A 19,985-nucleotide genomic window follows, 5' to 3' on the forward strand; every position below is an offset into this window, starting at 1 on the left:
TTATTTTTGTTTTTTATTTTTAAGAATAAGCCAAAATAGCTATCTCCCCTAGTCTTAAATGAGTGGATTTGTGTGAGAGCACCCCCTGTGTACACTGCTTGTACTTGGCAGCTCTGGTAAGCCAGCTGGAGCTACAGTGGATTTCGGCCAGGGACCATCCCCAAGGAGTGCTGTGCACAAGGCCACCTTATTGGAGCTGTTGGGGCTGGAGCAAGCATGGGCTGGGGCAGTCCCTGGGAAGCACTGCACCTAAGGCTGTCTTTCATAGCAGCTAAAGTTAGAGTGGGCCTGGGCCAGAAACAGTCCCTGGGGAGCACTGTTCTGAGGCACTGTGGTGGGACAACTAGGGCTGGTGTGGACCCTGGCTGGGGGCAGTCTTTGGGATATGTCACCTTTACATGATGTCTGAAGCTGGAGTGGGTACAGATCAGTAAAGTCCAAGGGAGACTCAAACAATGGAACTCAGAGACACCCGCAACCTTCAGAGGCCCCTAGAAGTTCTCTGTTTGGCAGGAGCTCTAGGGTTAATAAATGGGTCTCCTCCCTATATAGTCTAGGTGCCCTTTAAACTGTTATTTACTTTTTGCTGTGTCCCAGCATGGCCAAGTCTGTGCCTGGGCTCCTGATCAATATTGCTCTCTACTCAAGGCACTGTGTTTGGGGGTGGCGTTCCCATAGGTACTATGTCTCTGTCTTTCCTACCAGTTTTTATATGTTCCTTCTATGTGCAGTAGTTGTTTAATCAGCCCTCAGGTCTTAAAGAAGAATTGCTTTATATGTAGGTATAGATTCAGTGTGTCTGTGGGTAGAGCTGAGCTCAGGGTCTTCCTTATGCCACTATCTTGGATCCCTCTTCAAATTTTCCTTTCCAAGTAAAATACTTGGTCTGATCCAATAATTCTGTGTCTAAAATGAATCAGATTCTTCTATGGAAAGAGAAATGTGTATTTTTATGTTTTAACAAAGTCTTGATTTAAAATAGAACTGAAAGCATTATATGGCTACCTTTAACTATTCCAACTTGAAAGAAACAGATTATCTGCTAGTTCACAGAAAAAAAAAATTAATTCTCCTAAAGTGCTCTCCTTTGTCATTTATATATGCAAAAGTTATATTGTTAGATATAAATATACTCATTGTTGATACATCTTCCTGATTTATTGCTCACTTATTAGTACATAGTATCTTTTTGAGATTTCCTTAAGAGCTATTTTGTCCAGATAATGTAATTGATACTTTTCTATCATAAGAAATGCCAAGATTGATGCTAATTTTTATCTTCACAATAATAAATCCATCATCATTGTAAAGAATCATGTAAGTGCGTATTATACTTTTCAGATTGCTTTATCTTCTTCATTGTCAAATTCTTTGTGTGGAGTTTCAAAGAATCTTTCATAAATCTCAGTGATTTTAGCTTTTTAAATTTCTCTCATTGTTTTACATATAAATTTCTTGATTCAAACTTATGCTTTCTGGTGAAAAATGTATTTAAAATTATACTTTACAAATGTATATCAAGAATGTCAGTAAAAATGCTTTAATGTACTCTCCCTTAATTTGGGAATCCTCTGAATTATTGAGAAAGTGATTTCCATCCAATTTGGACTACGAGTAGTTAAATGTTGATAAAATATTTGATGAAATACAAATACAGAAAGAATTTAGATAGATTTGTAAAAGCTTATTTTCTTCATCAAAAATTGCTACTTGCTAATTGAACTAGCTCTGCCAGTCTTTATTGTTCACCAAGAAATCCAAACCTACCTCCTTGAACAAAAAGACATTCATATGCTTCATTTTTTTTTTTTACTCTGGTTACCATTATTCAACTACAGCACTAATCCTACTTACTTCTTCATGACATAAAGTATTAAACTTCCTTATTAACCACTATATAAATGTGTTTTACTCTCCTAGGTTTAATGAAACGATGGCATATATAACAATAATCTCTGAGTATGAATAAATAAATTAGAAAAATCTCTAATATTTCGAGTAAAACTGGAACTTTGGGAAGATGTGCTGTATTTAGCATAGCATCACAAAGACACCCTATATGGTTGCATCCATAGCCATGTATGCAAAATAGTTTCAAAATAATAGAAAATACAGAATAAAATATAAACTCCTTAACTTCCCAATTAAGACCTATGCTCATCTGTCATCTATTCAGCCAGCTTTGCTTCCACCACTGCCCTATCTGCATCCTATACTATAGACATTGAACTACTTGTTGGTCTTTAAATCACCTGTCCCATTTCTTACCTCTGTGCCTTTGCAAATGCACTTCCCTTTGCCTTCACTGTCCTTTAAATGGACTCATTTTCCATCAGGTAAAATCTTATTCATCTTTCAAATCTCAGCTCAAAGCATTGCTCCATATGAAAATGTCCCTTATTATACCAAGAAGAAAAAAGAATGTTTTATACTCCCATTATTCTTTATACCAAGTCCACAGTATGCACAGTAAGTCCACAATTATCTCACTGTTTTAATAAGCATTAATTTTAATACAATGTATTTTTCATCATTATTCCCCATCACTTATTTCCTAGCATGGCACATATTTATTAATGTATAAACATTTGCTGAATGAGGTATTTAGGGTCTAGGCATTTAAAAGCCACAGGAAAATACACTCTGAACTCTATGTTTCTAGGGTTATATTTGGTTTTCCCTTAGTAGGACAAAGATTGGGCTTACAGAACTTTACAGATTGGTTGTGAAAATTCTCATCCATATCCTGCAAGATGCCCTGAAGTCCCACAGTGTCTGTGACTGTTCGTCCTCACTGACCTCTCTCTTCTCTGAACTGTGAACACATGAACCTCTAAAAGAGGCTTCAAAAGCCCAATTTCCCATGGAGAAAAACCTGGCAGTCATGGGGTGAGAGAATAAATCTCTATGAAGCTGCATCTTTACTTATTATTAAAATACTACTCTCTTTTGTAGGCTGAAAAAAAGTAGAGACAGGTAGCTATTTCAAATGTTGCATAAATCTGATGATAGTAGTTTTGCTCACTTGCCACCTGGTCTGTCTTTTGTCCTCTGCTGAAAGATCAGAAGATGAAGTGGGCCCTGGCAAGGTCAGTCTGCAGAAGGACAAGCTATTTAAACCTGGGGAAAGTAATGAGATGTACTAAAATACACAGAAGTAAAAGTGCATGTGTGTGTGGGTGTCTGTGTGTAAGTAGGTTTAAAAATTTTTTTTCCAGTTTTCATGTACTTTGGTGGCATTATTTTTGGAATAAAACAGACATAAGTTTGCATTGTGAGTCAACCATATATTTGCCTCTTTAGCATGAGTAAATTTAGGTTAAACTCTTTAAGTTTCAATTTTCTCAACTCTAAAAATACATTCTTTTCTCATTTCTAAGATGTCTACAAGAGTGGACACACACAGAGAGTGCCCTGGGTTGTGAACATATACGGTAGTCTATAGATGCTCACTGTCTTAAAATGCATACAGTAAGTATAAGAGAAATAATTTGACTCTCTCCAAAGAAATTCAGCATGACTGATTTACTTACTATGGACTGCAGTGGGGAATGAGGCTAGAACCCATCATTTGGTCTTTCCATCTTCCCACCCCAAAGGGCCTCCAAGGAAATGAACAAAGTGCTAGTCTAATGCCCTGCATTTCAATTGAGAAAACAGACTCAAGTGGACTGTGTTGCCACAAATCACATAGAGCCAGAACTAAACCTGAGACTTCTGACTTTTATCACAATGCCCATTCCACTGAAGACCAGAGGAACTCATATTTTGTTGCATGATTTGCTCCCCTTTTCCCCCAGATCCTCTCCCCAATTTCTTCTGCCCCATGCTTTCTTCTGGGTAGAGGAGAGATTAACATTATGGACTGCTTCAAAAGGCTCCCTTAGCTCCTGGCTTTTAGGTGGGTTCAGTCAATGAGGAGCACCGGCTGGAGGCAGAAGAGGGGAAGGATAACGTGGTTGGGGTGGTCCTTATCTGGCTGACACTCTGTGGAGCTACCAACAGCGGGCTGCTTCCCTGTTAGGTGACCCTCTCCATTGGGCTGCTCTCTCTGGGTTCTGATGACTGCTCCTACCCCTTCCTCCTTCGGACTAGGGGTGAAAAAGCCCCCTATTAGCCCCAGTGCCAGGATACTGCAGTATCCCTTCTGCTTTCTCTCCACCCTCTGCAAAGAGTCCCTTTATCAAACCTTCTTTAAATTACACAACTTGAATGTGCCAGTGATTTCCTTTTGGGACCATAACTAATACACTGGGGAGCTTTTAAGAAGTAAAGATGCCTGGAGGCTTCCCCAAACTCCCCCAGGTGATTCTAGCTAATAGATGGGATTGAAAACTTCTATACTAAATTGTGATGGTGATTTTGTTGTTATTGCTTTTGCTGATCACTAGTACACACATACACACATACACACATTCATAGAATGACAGAACCTTCACCAAAGTGAGGAAATCACTTTGGGCTGAGCTGACTAGATTCTGGTGATACATGTTTTTTAAAAGCTACCCGTCAGGCTCATGTATGGATTGATAAATGTGCAAACACTTAGAATCCAGCAGCCTTGTAAACACATTCAAAATATTTACTTTCATGCTATTCCTTTCTTCTTCTTCTAACACCCAAATGTCAATTTTAATGGAAGCCACATCTCTCTATATTGATTGGTTCATCTTGATTTTATTAAGGTTCAGTTTGGCTGCCCAGGAAGCTTTTCTAGTGTTTGAAACATTTATAAAAATGTATTTGGGAGGGGTAGGGAGGGAGATGAGGTAGGCGGGAGCAAAGAAAAAAATACCACAGTTTGCCTAAAGTAAAGCACATTTTGTTGCCAAGATTCCATTAATTCAATAAATAAAAATACAAGTAAGCTCCAACTTCAACAAGCTCAAGTTTCCCTCCTGGCTGTGAAACCACAGCACCCCAATGGCTTCTAAATGTGTCAACACATGACCTTCCCATCCCAAACTCACCCATGGGGAGAACATGATTTATGAGGTTGTCTGACCATCCCTGAAAAGGTTTTAAATATTTTACTTTTATAATAAGTGTACTCCTTCATTCAGTGGTAAATGGCTGTGGGTTCTTAGAGAAAAGGGTAAGTTTCTGGGGAAAAAAAAAAAAAGACCTAAACTTGGAAGAGATCTGCAAACAGCTCTGCGGCACCTTATGGTGTGTGAGCTAATTACTTGCCCTAAGTTGCCTAGTAAACCGTCTTTGTTTAGGAAGGTTAAGTTTCATCTCTGTTCCAAAAACTCAGAGCCAGACAGGGAAGGGAAAAAATGATGGTGTCTGTGGTGAGCCTGGCAATGCTGCCCGCCGGCTGGTTATTTGGAAAGGTCTGGGAAGATGTGTTATGAGGCATGGTAATGTGTGTCATTTTTCATGACTAAAGTCAAAGGATTTAGCAGGTTAAGCCTAAGGACTTGGATTTGGCAGTGGAAAATACCAAATAATGTGTGAGCTTTGCATCCCAGCAGTGCCTGGGCTCTCCTACCATCTGAGACGAAGGAAGAGGACGCTATTGTTCGGACTGCCAAATGCAACAGAGTTAGAAGATGAGAAATTTGGCTCACTCAACTTTAAAGTCATTTTTATATAGAAAAAAAAAAGTGAGTTTGGGTTGTTGGAGAAGTCTTTCAGTTGAGAAGCTGTTAATGGAGAACATGAATGTTCCTTGAAAAGAATATGTCAGAATGGTAGCAGTCTCTTACGCTGAGAAAGAGAGAGTGACCTTAAAAGACAGAGAATATGCAGAACCTTTCTCTCAAAGTTTTCTTTTTGTTCTGGTTTCTCAGAAACATGTGTTCAAAGGAGAACTGAGCACGTACCTAAACCCTCCTAGCCAAGGATCCTTAGTTCCAAGCAATGGAAACTCACTTGAATTCATGTAGGACCAAAAAAAAAAGCAACATTTTTATAAGGACACAGGAGTATCTCATGGAACTCAACAGGCCAAATGGAGGTCAACCATAGGAGAGGCCAGAACAGGAGCCAGAAAACCAAGAAGAGCCATGTCACCTGCTCCATCAGTCCACCTGTCTGCCTTCTTGGTCTCCAGCTTTTCTTCTCACTCCATTCTGCTTCTTTCATCTTATCCTGCAAACTGGATTTCTCTCCTCATTCAGGTCCAAGGCTGAAGAGGACCATTCCACAGCGATGTCTTCCATTCCAAGACCACTTGGCTCAAGTGACCAGCCAAGACCATGAATTAGCTATTCCTTGGAGAGTGTTTAAGTAATTTTCATGTCGTATTAACTCACTTAATCCTCCTATTCAATCTATAAGGTTTAGCCCCATTTTACAGATAACAACATTGAGGCAGAGAAATTAAATGACTTGCCCAAATTTACATAACAAATGAGTAGTAGAGTTGCAAATCCAGGCAGCTGAGCTCCAGACTCTCTTAACCATGGCTGTTCTGCTCCCTGAGTCCCAATGCCATCCCCAGAAGAGAGAATGTGGTTGACCTCTCTTGGATTGGGTGTGCATCCCACTCCAATCAGCCCTGGCCAGGGGGTGATGGGTGAACCTCAGCCGGACCACATGGCATAAGAAGAATTACAAGGCCTGTCTCAGAGCTGGCAAGGAATCAGTTTTCACAGACTGGGGATCGGGGATTGGACAGATACCCCAAAGTCTTCCACTTGCCTCTATTAGGATGCTTATGTTCTCTGAGCGAAGTCATGGGATATATAGCAATGCAGAATTAAAGGTCATTAAGATATGTCAAGCACAGAGGATCTTCATGGATGTGATTATTTTCAAAGAGGCAACCCTATATGTGACTGGTTATTTCACTTTTTTTCTAGAATTCTCTAGAGATGGAGATTTTAAATTCCCTGCATGGCATTTCAGCCAGGCTCCTGCAGTATAGGAGTTCTTCCCCTAGTCTAACCTAAATGCCCCAAATGGCAGCTGAAACTGATTTGTGTTGCTTTCAGGGTAAACTGCACACAAAAGGAACATGTGAGGATATTCTGAAGTAATCTGTTTTTTGGCTGAGTATCACACTGACTTAATTAGAAAATTTTATCAAAAGGCAAACAGCAAGGGCATAAAAAAATTGTGGAATTATGTGTCTGGAAATAGTTTCATTAATTTATGTTTTATATACATAAATAAGTACATAAGTGAGGAAAGCATTCCAAATCTGGGAGAACACTGGCTCCGTAACAGAAATGATGGGGAAGATAAAACTGTGAACTAAGAAACAGGCAATTTGGGGTACATATTTCTGACCCTCACCCCATAAATACCCTAATGCATGAGGCACTGGCCCATGTGGAAATTCTGATGCATTCAACACTTTCCTAATACAGAATTCCACTGAATGTATATAATATTCTACCACAGCAAATGAACGAAGTAAAAAGAAAAATAAAACAAGATATGCTCATTTTATTCTAAATTATCCAAAGATGTTTTTAGCTTACTCTCTCCTTCCCAGACTTTCTCAACTTTTGCTTCTAATAATCTTTGCACCTTTTGCAGGCCCTTGAACATCTGAGAAGTCCTCATCTCTCTTCAACTGTGGCCAAAGGATTAGCTGATGGTTTGTCCCCACTCCCTACACACACACACACACACACACACACACACACACACACACACTTCTTGGATCTATGCCTTACCATCTTCCCTGCAATTTGGTTCAGGTCTATTCCACTCCAGGCTCCACCTATAACAATAAGCAGCCTCCTAGTCTCTCTAGACCTTGTTTCCACTCTCAGAAAACAATAATGGAAGTCAGCTGCCAAAGGCAGCACTTCCACCATGTCTCTTTATCATGGCCTCTCACTATTCTGCAGAACAGTGGAAGTTGCAACCCGGCACTGATCAGCCCTCTGTGACTTCTCAAAGTTCCCAGTTTACCAGGGATGTTCAAATGGACACGCTAAGAACCAAGCTCCTCTTCTAAAAATCTTTAATCACTGATAGTCCCACAAAGTGTAGACAAGAAAAAATAAATTAACACTTTTCTCTATATGAGTTGTCAACACACAATCTCTCATTTCAGAATCAAACTGCTCTATCGCATAGGGAATTACATCCAATCATGTGTGATGAAACATGATGGAAGATATTCTGAGAAAAGGAATGTATATATAACTGGGTCCCTTTTCTGTACAGCAGAAATTGATAGAACATTCTAAAATAACTATAATTTTTAAAAAATACCCAATTGCTAAACAAACAAACAAAAAACTCAAAAACCCAATAGCACCTCTCTGAGATATGGATTATTTTTGTCTCGATTTGACAGATAAGGAATCTGAGATCTTTTGACTCCAGATCCATTTTACTCCATATCTCCTGGAATTAAAACCTGTTTTATAGGCACCAAAGCCTTGGTCAAGTGCTCTAGTGACCAGGCTAGAATATTTTACTAGTAGAGATGGCTGGACAGGTACATGCTACAAATATTTGATTCATTTATGCAACAAATACTTAACTGAGTTCATATGCCAGCCACTGAGCTAGGACATAGGATACTTATATCCTTCCTTCTATATTCCTGGAAGTATTTATTGAAGACCTTGCCGGGAAGCGAGGACTGAGAATTTCAAGGTTACTGAGCTAAAGGCCACAGCCAGCCCCTGATAGGGCAGGGTCCGGGGCCTGACCATGCAATCTTGTCCAAGGACGCCCATGGAGTTACATGCTGCCACCATTTCTTCTGGTATCTCCTTCGCTGATCCCTTCACCACTAGGTTCTCTACTAGGCAATGTCTCTCCCCCAACATGTCCTTCACCTGCTTTTCTGACTCTGACTAATGCTCAGTGTCCTCCCTGCCCCTGTTCCCTTTCATTATGAAGAAAAAGCTCCTAGAACCAGTCAATCTAGAAGCTCTCCTTTTCTAGGATTTTTTTTTTTCCACAAAGCACAATGCTTAGAGGGGGCAATATTTAGTTCCTATGAATTCTTACTAGTTTGATTTTCAGATATTCCTTGATCAAAATAGGAGGGTTTACCCACAAGATGATTTTTGGCTGAAGGAGGCCTTCCTGGGGTGGCTCAAGGTTCCGGAGTCCAAACCATTCTGCCTACTCACAAGGCCAACTCTGAAGGAAAGTCTGAGTGTGTTTCAAACAAAGAAGGACCTGGGACTCAAATGACCCGAGCTGTCTGCAAGATAGACTCTTGGGATAAACCTTAATCTATCTCCAGTCCCAAATTCTCTAGCATCAGTGGAGAAGCACTTCTCCTTGAGATTTAGAAGGCTTTCTGAACACAATGGCCTTGACTTTCATTTCACTGGACACCGCAGTATAGTGTAGAAGGGCTTTGGCTGCACAGCTGGTGCCATCCTGCAGGCATGGATGGTGACTTTGGAAAAGGCACACTCTCTGGAATGTGGGGAAAGACCCTATGAAGGAGGTGTCATCCAGGCCAGCTGTGTGGAGTGGTGGGTGCAGTGTACCAGGATGGAGAGTGAAGAGATCTGGCTTTCTGTCCCTGCTCTATCCCTTCTGGTTCTGACCTTCCCAAGGCATTTCTCCTCTTTGTGTTTCAAGTTGCTCATCTGGGGCTGGAGTATCCCAAACCTTTAAGTTTTCTTGCAAACTCTTAGATTCTGGGATTCCTTGGATTTTGCTCTTAATCCAGTCTTTATGACTCTAGTTTCACCAGAAACTCTTTGTGAGGAACAAGGCCCAGCTGTGGGAGGCGTCAGTGAGAGACATCAAGTCAAACTGAAGCTGCAGGCAGCAGAAAAGAACCATGAACTGTGGCCCACTGGGCTCACAATTCTCAATTTTTTAGAGGTCTGGCAGGTAGCAGGTAACATGGTCTATGCCAGATCGATGGCAAAGGGAAATGGTGAAACGCACTGTAAACTGGAGAGGGCATGCCCCACCTAAAGGCACAGACAGTCATGTCTTTTAAGCACAGCAGCTGTCAAACAGAACAAATCTGTGAGTTGGCTTATACCCAAGGGCAGCAAGTTTGAGACCCCACGCCATCTCCAGAATTAGAGAAAATACGTTTCCTGAAGGCAGCCAACTTGTCTGTCACCAGATAAGACATCTTTCTTTTCAGAAAATCAGGTTAGTGGATTCTGTTTCAATCGGATGCTTCCCATGGAATCCAAAAGCAGAGACAAACAGGATGGACTGGGCAGGAAGGAGCCTAAAGACTTACTGCCCATCTGAATCAGACTAGGCCCCGAGCATCAAGCCCAGAGCTGGTTCCGTTGTTAAGTGGAAAATCTTGTCTGCAGCCCAAATGGTCCCTGATTGCCTTCTGAGCTGAGCAGGCTCTGGGAGCGAGGCAGAGTCAAATTTAAGTGTGGCTTTTCAGACAAGAGAACAGCAGGCCAGAAAGGGAGACTTCTTGCTAAGCCCCATTAGCGTTTCAATAGAGCTTAAAGCAACGGTTCTCTTTGAAAATGCTTTATTCATAATTGACCAATTGTCATTAGATATAGTTACACTCTGCGGCATCTTATTAGAAGGAGCTTGTTTGAAGCCCCCTCCCCAAGCATTCACAGTAAATTCCTAACAGATGATGTCATAACAGGCCGTTACAATCCAGAACATGTAGATACCATTAAAGCAATGTGTGTGCCTTTTTGGTACTGAAACATCTAACTTTATTATGAAGCTTGCTATAAAGTCTGCTATGATGTATTTAATAATATTAAAGCGTTTATTCTTTAATATTGAAGTCACACTGCCCCTGTGATGCCTGTTATTCCTGCCACAAACGAGAATTGCCAAATCTATCAGCTCAGCTTTTAAATACTTCCTTAAGAGATTTCTTTCTTTCTTCTTTCCTCGTCTTCATTACTTTTTTTTTTTTTTTTTTTTTTGCTATGAAAAAGCAGATGTTCTAAAGCTACAAGTAACTGAAAACCAGCAATATATGCTCAAAGGCTGAAACCTAATATTTATGATAAGCTGATCCAATGAGAAATGTCTCCCCAGTGACCCTGGTCATGAAGTGGGAACCCGTGTGGTCACTGGTCCTGGTGAGACAGTTGTCATTTATCAGGATCCGTGCACTGTGATTCTCAATTAGGGATTTTCCTGACATCAGCAACTCTCCACCTACTTGATACAAAAAGCAAAATAAATATGAAATCCATCCTTACTGCATCACATTCCATTGGCTTTACAATTGCCATATAAGGCAGTTATTATGGATTCCATAATTTATGTAAGGAGATTGGGGCTTTGGGGTGGCAGTAACTCTACTTTTTGTCTTTATCACTATAACAAACATTAAATTTTCTAATAAGTCCTTCCAGTAGAAATCACTGTTATAAATATGTATTTCTAATTGCTAAAGAGAGTTAGAGATATTTATATCCAGACCAACAACAAAAATAAGAGAAAGACTGGTATTCCCTAGAAGAAACCATAAAATTCAGACTGTGGCAGGGACTGGACTAACTGTGGTACCGGATTGCTAACCTTGGACTTCTGGGGAACATGTGCATATCGGGGAGAAATTCGAGCCTCCCCCAAGAGCTTCTGGTCCAAGCATGTTCTGCATATTCCATCACCTGCAGATTAATCTGATATAACAAGGCCCTCTTTCAAAATGCAAACATTTCTTAGAAAGGTTAAGCCTGGGGATGATTATTTTTTGGTACACCTCCTCCTTACTATAGTCATCTTGAGAAGATTCTCTTTAATTCGATCTACCAAATATTTCAGTGAGTACCTACCGGGTATAAAATAGAGCATTGTGTCCATTATGGGGGTTATAGAAACAGATATTGTCCAAATCCTCTTATTGGCTCCTCAGAGGAGATACTGTGCAGGTTTCTAACAAGAAGTTTCTTCATGTACCTCCCCTAAAAGGCTCCTGCTCCTTCTTGTCCTCTGGAACCCTCTGGGGTCTTTATTGTTCCCAGCGAGGCACTGGATATTCAATTTTTTCCCAAGTCTGCCCTCTTCATCTGGAATTTCTTAATCCCATGGCTCTATATGCCTACTCTCACTCTTCTAGAACCCTATTTGGGCCCAAGCCCTGGGCTTCCACTTGCCAAGAGGAAATGCTTCCAGCAGCTCAGATGGAAAAGACAATTTCTATACATCCAGCACTACTCGGCCTGCAGGTTATTATTGAAGGGAGAACTTATTTTCCTCTCCAGAAAGTCCATGAGTAAGATTCCAGAAAGACTCGCCCCTGTGGTTTTCCTCTCACCCCTCACTGTTGACCACCCCTGACCTCACCCCCAAAGGAGTGGTAAACTGACTGACTGTGAATTGGGAAGAAAAAGTGGGCATACAGGGCTCAGGGATTGCTTCTTTTGCTGGACTCACCTGTTTGCAGGAGGATGTATCTGTTCGGGGCCATAACTAGGGGATCTGCACCTGGACATGAGACCTGTAATTTATAAGAGGAGGTTAGATTGAATTCGGCAGTGTTAGCAAAGCCCACTGGGTCTCACACCTAAGCCACATTTTTCAATACACTTAGAATCAGCAAAAAGCTGATGTTTTTTAGATCTCTATGTGTCCAACCTCTGCCCACCTCTCATCTGTTCTGAATACTGCAAAGAGGAGGGCCATTTTTCTTCAGGTTCCCTAAAAGCTAGCACTTTTACACCTCCCATGCTATAGAGGGTACCAACTGCATCTTGTGCTCCAGGTCTGTCTCCTGTAGCATTTATGTGGAGACACACTCCTCACAAAACAGATGCAGGATAATTGCACGGGCTGTTGTGGAACTCCTTCCAGGTACACTGCCATCCAATCCCATTCCTCATGCACAAAAGCTTCTTCACAGACACAAGTAGGCAAAGGGACTTGATTAAATCCTTATTAGGGGGAGCTCCTATTGTGGCTCAGCAGGTTAAGGACCTGATATCTCTGTGAGGATGCAGTTTTGATTCCTTGCCTCATTCAGTAGGTTAAGGATCCAGCATTGCTGCAAGCAGTGGTGTAGGTTGCAGATGAGGATCAGAACCAGTGCCGGCATGGCTGTGGCACAGGCCGGCAGCTGCTGCTCTGATTTGACCCCTAGTCTGGGAACTTTCATATGCCATAGGTGTGTCTGTACAAAGAAGAAAAAAATTAAATCCTTACTAGTGAAATGTTAGGGAAGTAAAACTATATTCCCCTCCTCAGAGTGTTTGCAGTGACCGTGATGGAGGATCACACGAGGAAGCAGCTGGCCAGAGCAACGAGTCATCACGGTGGGATTTCAGGTCTCCCAGCGCCGGATATTTGAGAACAAATCTAATCACCTTACTCTAAGGATGGAAAGCTTAAATGCTCACAGATACCAGGCAGGGAACAGAAATGACTGAAGCTTCTGAGCATAAGAAAACCACCAGCTCAGTTAGGATGATTCCTGGCAACTGGTATTTAGCTTTGACATTAAGAAACTGCAGCCCTATTCACAACAGCCAAGACATGAAAACAACCTAAATGCCCATCAACAGATGACTGGATTAGGAAGATGTGGTACATACAAACAATGGAATACTACTCATCTATAAAAAAGAACAAAACAATGCCATTTGCAGCAACATGAATGCAACTAGAGACTCTCATACTTAGTGAAGTAAGTCAGAAAGAGAAAGACAAATACCATATGATATCACTTACATGTGGAATCTAAAATATGGCAGAGATGAACCTATCTACAAAATAGAAACAGACTCACAGACATAGAGAACAGACTTGTGGTTGCCAAGGGGATGGCAGAGGAAGTGGGATGGATGGTGAGTTTGGGGTTGGTAGATGCAAACTATTGCATTTAGAATGGATAAGCAGTGAGGTCCTACTGAATAGCACAGGGAACTATATCCAGTCTCTTGAGATAAAACACGCTGGAAGACAGTAGGATAAAAAAACATGTGTGTGTGTGTGGGGGGGGGGTCGCTATGCTGTACAACAGAAATTGACATAACAATTAAAAAATAAAACTAAAAAAAAAAAAAAAGAAATAATACAGAGGGGAAAGGGGAAGGGACTCGGGCAAGCCAGACAATATGGACAACAAATAGCTTCAGTCAGTGTACAGCAAAAGGATTTATTTAAATTCTTTATTTAAAAGAGGCAGTCTCTGCTCAGTGCCAAAATATTGTCACCGTGCAGAATGTAGTTAATGAATAGTTTGCATTTTCAAGAGAAACAAGGCATAAATGTGGATTTTTATGTAAAAATGCACCCTCCTTCAAAGTTAGCAATGAATTCATTAAGAGAACAAGATCACACAACAACAACAACGCCCCCACCCTCCCCCCACCATGCATACTGACTCTGACTGCTTAGGAGGCATGAAATGGTCCTCAGGCCCAAGCTGGCCTGGGGTGTTCTTGGTCCCCTCTGGCCATCACTGAGTCTGACCTTCCCCGTCCCCTCCCTTCCCGCCTATGTGTTAGTTCAACGCTGGCATTTCTACGTCTCATTTTAAAACCACCATGAAAACCTTCAAGGAGGTGGGTGTAGACTCGTTTTCAATAGAATGAACTCCAGCCAGCCTAAAAAGGCTTGTTTTGCAGCCATGAACAGCAGCTAACACCACCTTGCATGTATGATGTAACTGCTGCCTTCTGATGTTACTTTTTTTTTTTACAAGTTGAATTATACCAGAGGGAAGAAATGATGGCATTATTACAAAATTCAGGCTTTTTCAAAGCACACAATTTTCCACCATGGACTCTAACATCTTTAAAGACCTAAAACACCTGAAAAAATCTAAAATTTAAATTATAGCCTTTATCAGCATTCATGGTGTCTCTCTCTCTTTAGCCTCCCACAGGATTTCACCTTGAAACTTAGCAACTTTATCCCCCTTACAACAACTCACTCCTCTAAGACAAGACGGGTTCAAAAACTTGGTCCAACTGAACCTTTAGAAAGTTAATCTTTACAAACCAACATTTAAAAAGGCAAATTCGGAGCTCTCGTCCTGGCTCAGTGGAAACAAATCCAACTGGAACCATGAGGTTGCAGGTTCGATTCCTGGCCTCCATCAGTAGGTTAAGGGTTAAGGATTTGGCATTGCTGTGAGCTGTGGTGTAGGTCGCAGACACGCTTGGATCTGGCATTGCTGTGGTTGTGGTGTAGGCCTACAGCTGCAGCTGTGATTGGACTCCTAGCCTGGGAACCTCCATATGCCACAGGTGTGGCTCTAAAAAGACAAAAGACATACATACATACATACATAAATTTTTACAAAGGCAAATTCCTCCACAACACTGGGTACCTGATGACAAGTCCCTCGAGGTTTTCTTGAGATAATCTCTAGGAAACGTGGTTGCCTGAGTACTGAGGAGGGTGTACAAGGCAAGCAGGCAATGCTCTTCCAGGATCTCATTAGGGGTGGACGCTATATGCAGGAGAGGCTGGCCAGCCGCATGGTATGGGAGGGTCCCCACTGTGGAGGGCAATGGATTTTGGTGAAAACAAAAGGACGGTGATGACTTCCTCCTCAAAATCCCTACCAGAGAGGAGAGCTTTATAGAGACTGGGTCCTTAAATATACTAAGTTTATGGGGACAAATCAACCAGTTTGGGGGATATGAATCAGATACATTCAAAATGACTGGGGATCAGGGCCAAGGAAGGGGAGTCCAACAATAAGAATTTTTTTTTTGACCAACTTAAGCGGGTTCCTCATTTGACCCCGACCCCCACCCCCAAAGACCTATTGTTCAGCTTAATGCCCTGTCCTACTGGTGTTTGGGTATGTGTTTCTGCCCTCAAAACCATGGGTTAGTTGACATAATTCAGCTCTTGTGGAGAGCTCTGCCACTTTCAAATGCATTTAAAATGCTCAGTTCTTCAGATGCAGTTGTTTGTTTCAGAAACTGGTTTCTAGGTATAGAAGCCATCAAACCCCACTCTTTGCAACCTTCCTTGTCGGTAAAGGAAGACTGGGTTTACAACCCAGTTGCATCTGGGCAAATTAAAGTCTGTCTACCCACAAATCCAGACCAAGACATGGTGAGAAGAGTGGGGGGGGGGGGAGTTAGTACTTTTCAATTCAGTTCAATGAAGAATTATTCAGAGGTTCCCATCTTAAAGGAGTTGACAGCTCAGAAAACAGCAGGTCATGATACATTGAGTTGGGTGATTAAATAGGGTGCATACACAGCTAGGCTTGCCTGGAACAGTCCTGGTTTCCACTTTTTCCCCAGTGTACTGGTTACTCAGAGAAGTGTACCTGTTGGGAAAACAAATGACAAGGTCACCCAAAATGAAGAGAAAAGAAGAAAAGGGGATTCTCAATTTTTTTCTTGACTTTTAACTGTCCTTCCAAGCAAGACACAAGAGCAATGTTGCTGATGCCTCCAAGAAGGTTCTTCAAAGTCCTATTTAAATGGCTCTGGTGTTTGTGCCATTGCAGCCCCAAAGAAACACAGTAGCTTTGTTCTACAAAGTCTAAATATCCCCCACCCCTGTCCCCACCATTTTTCTTTGCATACATCAGAGTAGGGATGTCAGATTTAACAAAATCTTAAAAGATGTCTGGTTAAATTTGAATTTCAGAGAAACAAGGAGTAATTTTTAGGATAAGAGGTTCAATTCACAGGCCAGGGTCAACCATGGCATTAGTGGTCACACTCCATGGACACCCCATCCCGCCCGCAGGCTGTCTGCTCACAGCCCTTCCTTCCTTGAAGCTGCAGATGGCCTGGACATCAGAGGGAGCCCTAGGGGAGCACCTGCTTTCTCTAGCCTCTCCCTCCCAGAGTCAAAGCATTTTCTTTTCCTGGGTGGCACAAGGAGGCTGCTCCTAGAGGAAGGGGAAGTGAGATGATGATTTTCTGGGAAGAAGGAGAAATACAACCCTTTGGAAGAACGAATAACGTCTTCAAGGGTTCAGGGCTCTGACTAGAGTCCTTTGCTCTCCTCATTCTTGCATCCAGCCCTAAGAGCAGAGGAGCTGTGGAAGTCATGGGGGGCTACCTTCCCAGCGTGTGTGTAGAACAGCGTCCTACCTCCAACCTCACAGGCTCGCAGACACTGAGGCCTGAGTCCTGAGGCCTGCGATGGATGTGGCTGGATGTGTAAGCCAGCCAAGGCCAGTGTTAAGTTGTGCCAGCTTCTACCTGAGGGGATTCTAGGGCACACGGGCTACCAGCGTAAAAAACACAGGAAACCATATACGCACTTACTCACAAAATATACTGCACACCTTGGGTACAATCTGGGAGGAGAATACTCATGGGGTTGGGGAAGGGAGGGGGAGGGAAGAAGAGAGTAGGCGGGACAGAAGGAGGAGGCAGTGTGGCGAGGTCCAATGTAACTTCAATTTAGCTGTTTCTCCACTCATGCCTCCTGTGATTTATTAATGTTTGTGATCTGCTTAAGCTGACTTCCCCCTGAAACTGAATTTGGAGCAGGCAAACTAGATACACTTCATTCTGATGAGATCTATACTCCAACTTTATAAAGGTGAAGCCAAGGGAGTTCCCACTGTGGTGCAGTGCAAATGAATCTAATATCCATGAGGACACAGGTTCGATCCCTGGCCTTGCTCAGTGAGTCAAGGATCCGGTGTTGCTGTGAGCTGTGGCGTAGGTCACAAATGCGGCTCAGATCTGGTGTTGCTGTGGCTGTGGTGTAGGCCGGCGGCTACAGCTCCAATTAGACCCCTAGCCTGGGAACCTCCATATGCTGCAGGTGCAGCCCTAAAAAGACAAAAAATAAAAATTAAAAAATAAAGGTGAAGCCAGGGAGGTTGAGACCAACTGCTACTGGTTTAGGGCTCTGGACCCCAAATGGACTTGCTGAGGTCCTTCCTATTCTCAGGCATGGAAGATGAGTGAAGAGGCGGGGCTGGATGTGAGTTCTAAGGGCAGGTCACTGTTTTCAAACTACAGGAATGTACCTAGTAGTGGGTTAGGACCTAAGCGGAGTACTTACAATCACTATGAAGTCAGTGAGACAGAATAGAACATAATAGAAAGACTCCAATGCACACAGTAAGAATAAACATTGTTTTGTACGGCCTCTCTCTCTCCCTCCCTCTCTCTCTCTCCCTCCCTCCCTCTCCCTCTCTCTCTCTCTCTCTCTCTCTCTCTCTCTCTCTCTCTCTCGCTGTGTGTGTATGGGTGTGCTGGGCCATGATGTAAAATATATCTATGTGTTTCTTATGATGGGTCATGATGGGTGATAGTTAAAAAAACTCTGAAAGCTATTAGTGCAGGTACCTTTTATATATATATACACATATATATGTGTATATATATGTGTGTGTATATATATGTATATATTATATGTGTATATATATGTATATATATATGTATATATTAATTTTTTTATTTCCCCAAAACATTACTTTTTTTTCTACTGTACAGCATGGTGACCCAGTTACCCATGTATACATTCTATTTTCTCACATTATCATATTGTATCCTAAGTGACTAGACATAGTTCTCAGTGCTACCCAGCAGGATCTCATTGCTAATCCATTCCAAAGGCAATAGTCTGCATCTATTAACCCCAAGTTCCCAATCCATCCCACTCCCCTCCCTTCCCCTTGGCAACCACAAGTCTGTTCTCCAAGTCCATGAGTTTCTTTTTTGTGGAAAGGTTCATTTGTGCCATATATTAGATTCCAGATATAAATGATATCATATGGTACTGTCTTTCTCTTTATGACTTCATTCAGTACGAGAGTCTCTAGTTCCATCCATGTTGCTGCAAATGGCATTGTTTTGTTCTTTTTTATGGCTAAGTAGTATTCCATTGTGTACATATACCACATCTTCCTAATCCAATCATCTGTTTATGGACATTTGGGTTGTGTCCATGTCTTAGCTATTGTGAACTCTGCAGCAATGATCATGAGAGTGCATATGTCTTTTTCAAGGAAAGTTTTGTCTGGATATATGCCCTAGAGTGGGATTGCTGGGTCATATGGTAGTTCAATATATAGTTTTCTAACAGGTACCCTTTTTAATAGGGGCATGAATGAATGTGTATTGTATGTGGAATGGTGGACACTGCTCCTGATCTCAAAGTAACTGGCAGAGACTAGGAAAGAGAGGAAATCATGAACAAAAAAAAATGTGTGTGTGTATACAAGAGAGAGAGAGGGAGAGAGAGAGAGAAAGAGAGGGAGAAAGGTGGGAGGTAGGGGGAGGTGGGAGAGACAGAACGGGAGCGATGGTTTAATTTACAGACTTCTTGAGGAATAAAAAGGTGTCCCAAGGAATCCAATAGACAAATACACAATGCAAATACATATATAATATGAAAGCAACAGCACATATATGCTTCTGTGGACCTCAATTAACCAAAGATTCTATAACAACGACTTCAAAGGCTGACATCAACAAACTATAGCTCATGGACCAAATTCATCCCACTGTTCATGTTTGTCAATAAAGTTTTCTTGGAACACAATCATGCCTGTTCATTTACTTATGCTATGGTTGCTTCTGCCCTACAATGGCAGAGTTGAGTACTCACAGAAGAGACCATGGGGCCCGCAAAACCTACAATATTTGCTTTTTGGACCTTTACAGGGATGACACGTCCTCTAAAGCAATGCCTTGTAATTCAGAATCACAGAAGTATTTGGACAAGGTGACACCCACTAGAGGTCTGCAGTTCTGCCGAGGGTCTGTGTGACACAGCCAGGGAAGGCCTGGGCTGCGCCTGTCGGCAGCATCTGTCTGCAGATACTGGGTTCCCTTGGGTCTCCCTCACAATTCGAACCAGCCCTCTTTCCTAGACAGACACCATGGTGCACTTTCTCACATAGTTACACTGCAGAGAAGAGGCAAAGCATGCCTTTCTGGGTCTCAGAGATGTACCTGCTAGCCAGACTCATTAAAGCTGGGGGTGTGAATGCAGTACTCCTGGGAGAGCAGTGAGGGAAGGACCCAAGGGGCTATATGAATTTGACTCACATCCACCCATGCCTTACCTTTCCCAAGGGGAACCACTGTCAGAAAAAGGATGGGGAGAGTGGGAAGAGTGGTGGTTGGTGCAGCCACAAGGCAAGTTGCCTTCAAGCCTGGCTGTGAACTGAGTAGACTCTGAAGCCTCCTGTCCCTGGACACACC

General features: G+C 42.2%; 1 protein-coding gene across 27 annotated transcripts in view; it reads right to left on the reverse strand.

Annotated features, from left to right (window-relative positions):
• The window catches only part of LOC110259998 (uncharacterized), a 494,473-nt gene that overhangs the window by 79,505 nt on the left and 394,983 nt on the right, over window positions 1–19,985 (reverse strand). For 17 of the 27 annotated variants that reach the window (XR_014839720.1, XR_014839722.1, XR_014839728.1 and 14 more), the window contains 3 exons: window positions 16,057–16,129; window positions 15,170–15,340; window positions 12,274–12,337 (listed from right to left, as the gene is read on the reverse strand). Coding sequence is in view for 1 of the 27 variants with exons in the window: in XM_085016132.1 (XP_084872258.1) it covers window positions 12,274–12,337; window positions 15,170–15,280 (175 nt within the window). In the remaining 26 variants the exon portion in view is untranslated. Of the gene's footprint in view, window positions 1–2,268; window positions 2,397–3,533; window positions 3,638–12,273; window positions 12,338–15,169; window positions 15,341–16,056; window positions 16,130–19,985 lie in introns of all 27 variants that reach the window. The other 10 variants (XR_014839735.1, XR_014839738.1, XR_014839740.1 and 7 more) reach the window with 3 other exon arrangements.

Source organism: Sus scrofa, chromosome 3, assembly GCF_054392235.1.
Source record: "Sus scrofa isolate SSC_HxYL_T2T_F1_AM1 chromosome 3, Sscrofa_HxYL_maternal_Yorkshire_Landrace_v2.0, whole genome shotgun sequence".
Taxonomy (NCBI): Eukaryota; Metazoa; Chordata; class Mammalia; order Artiodactyla; family Suidae; genus Sus; species Sus scrofa.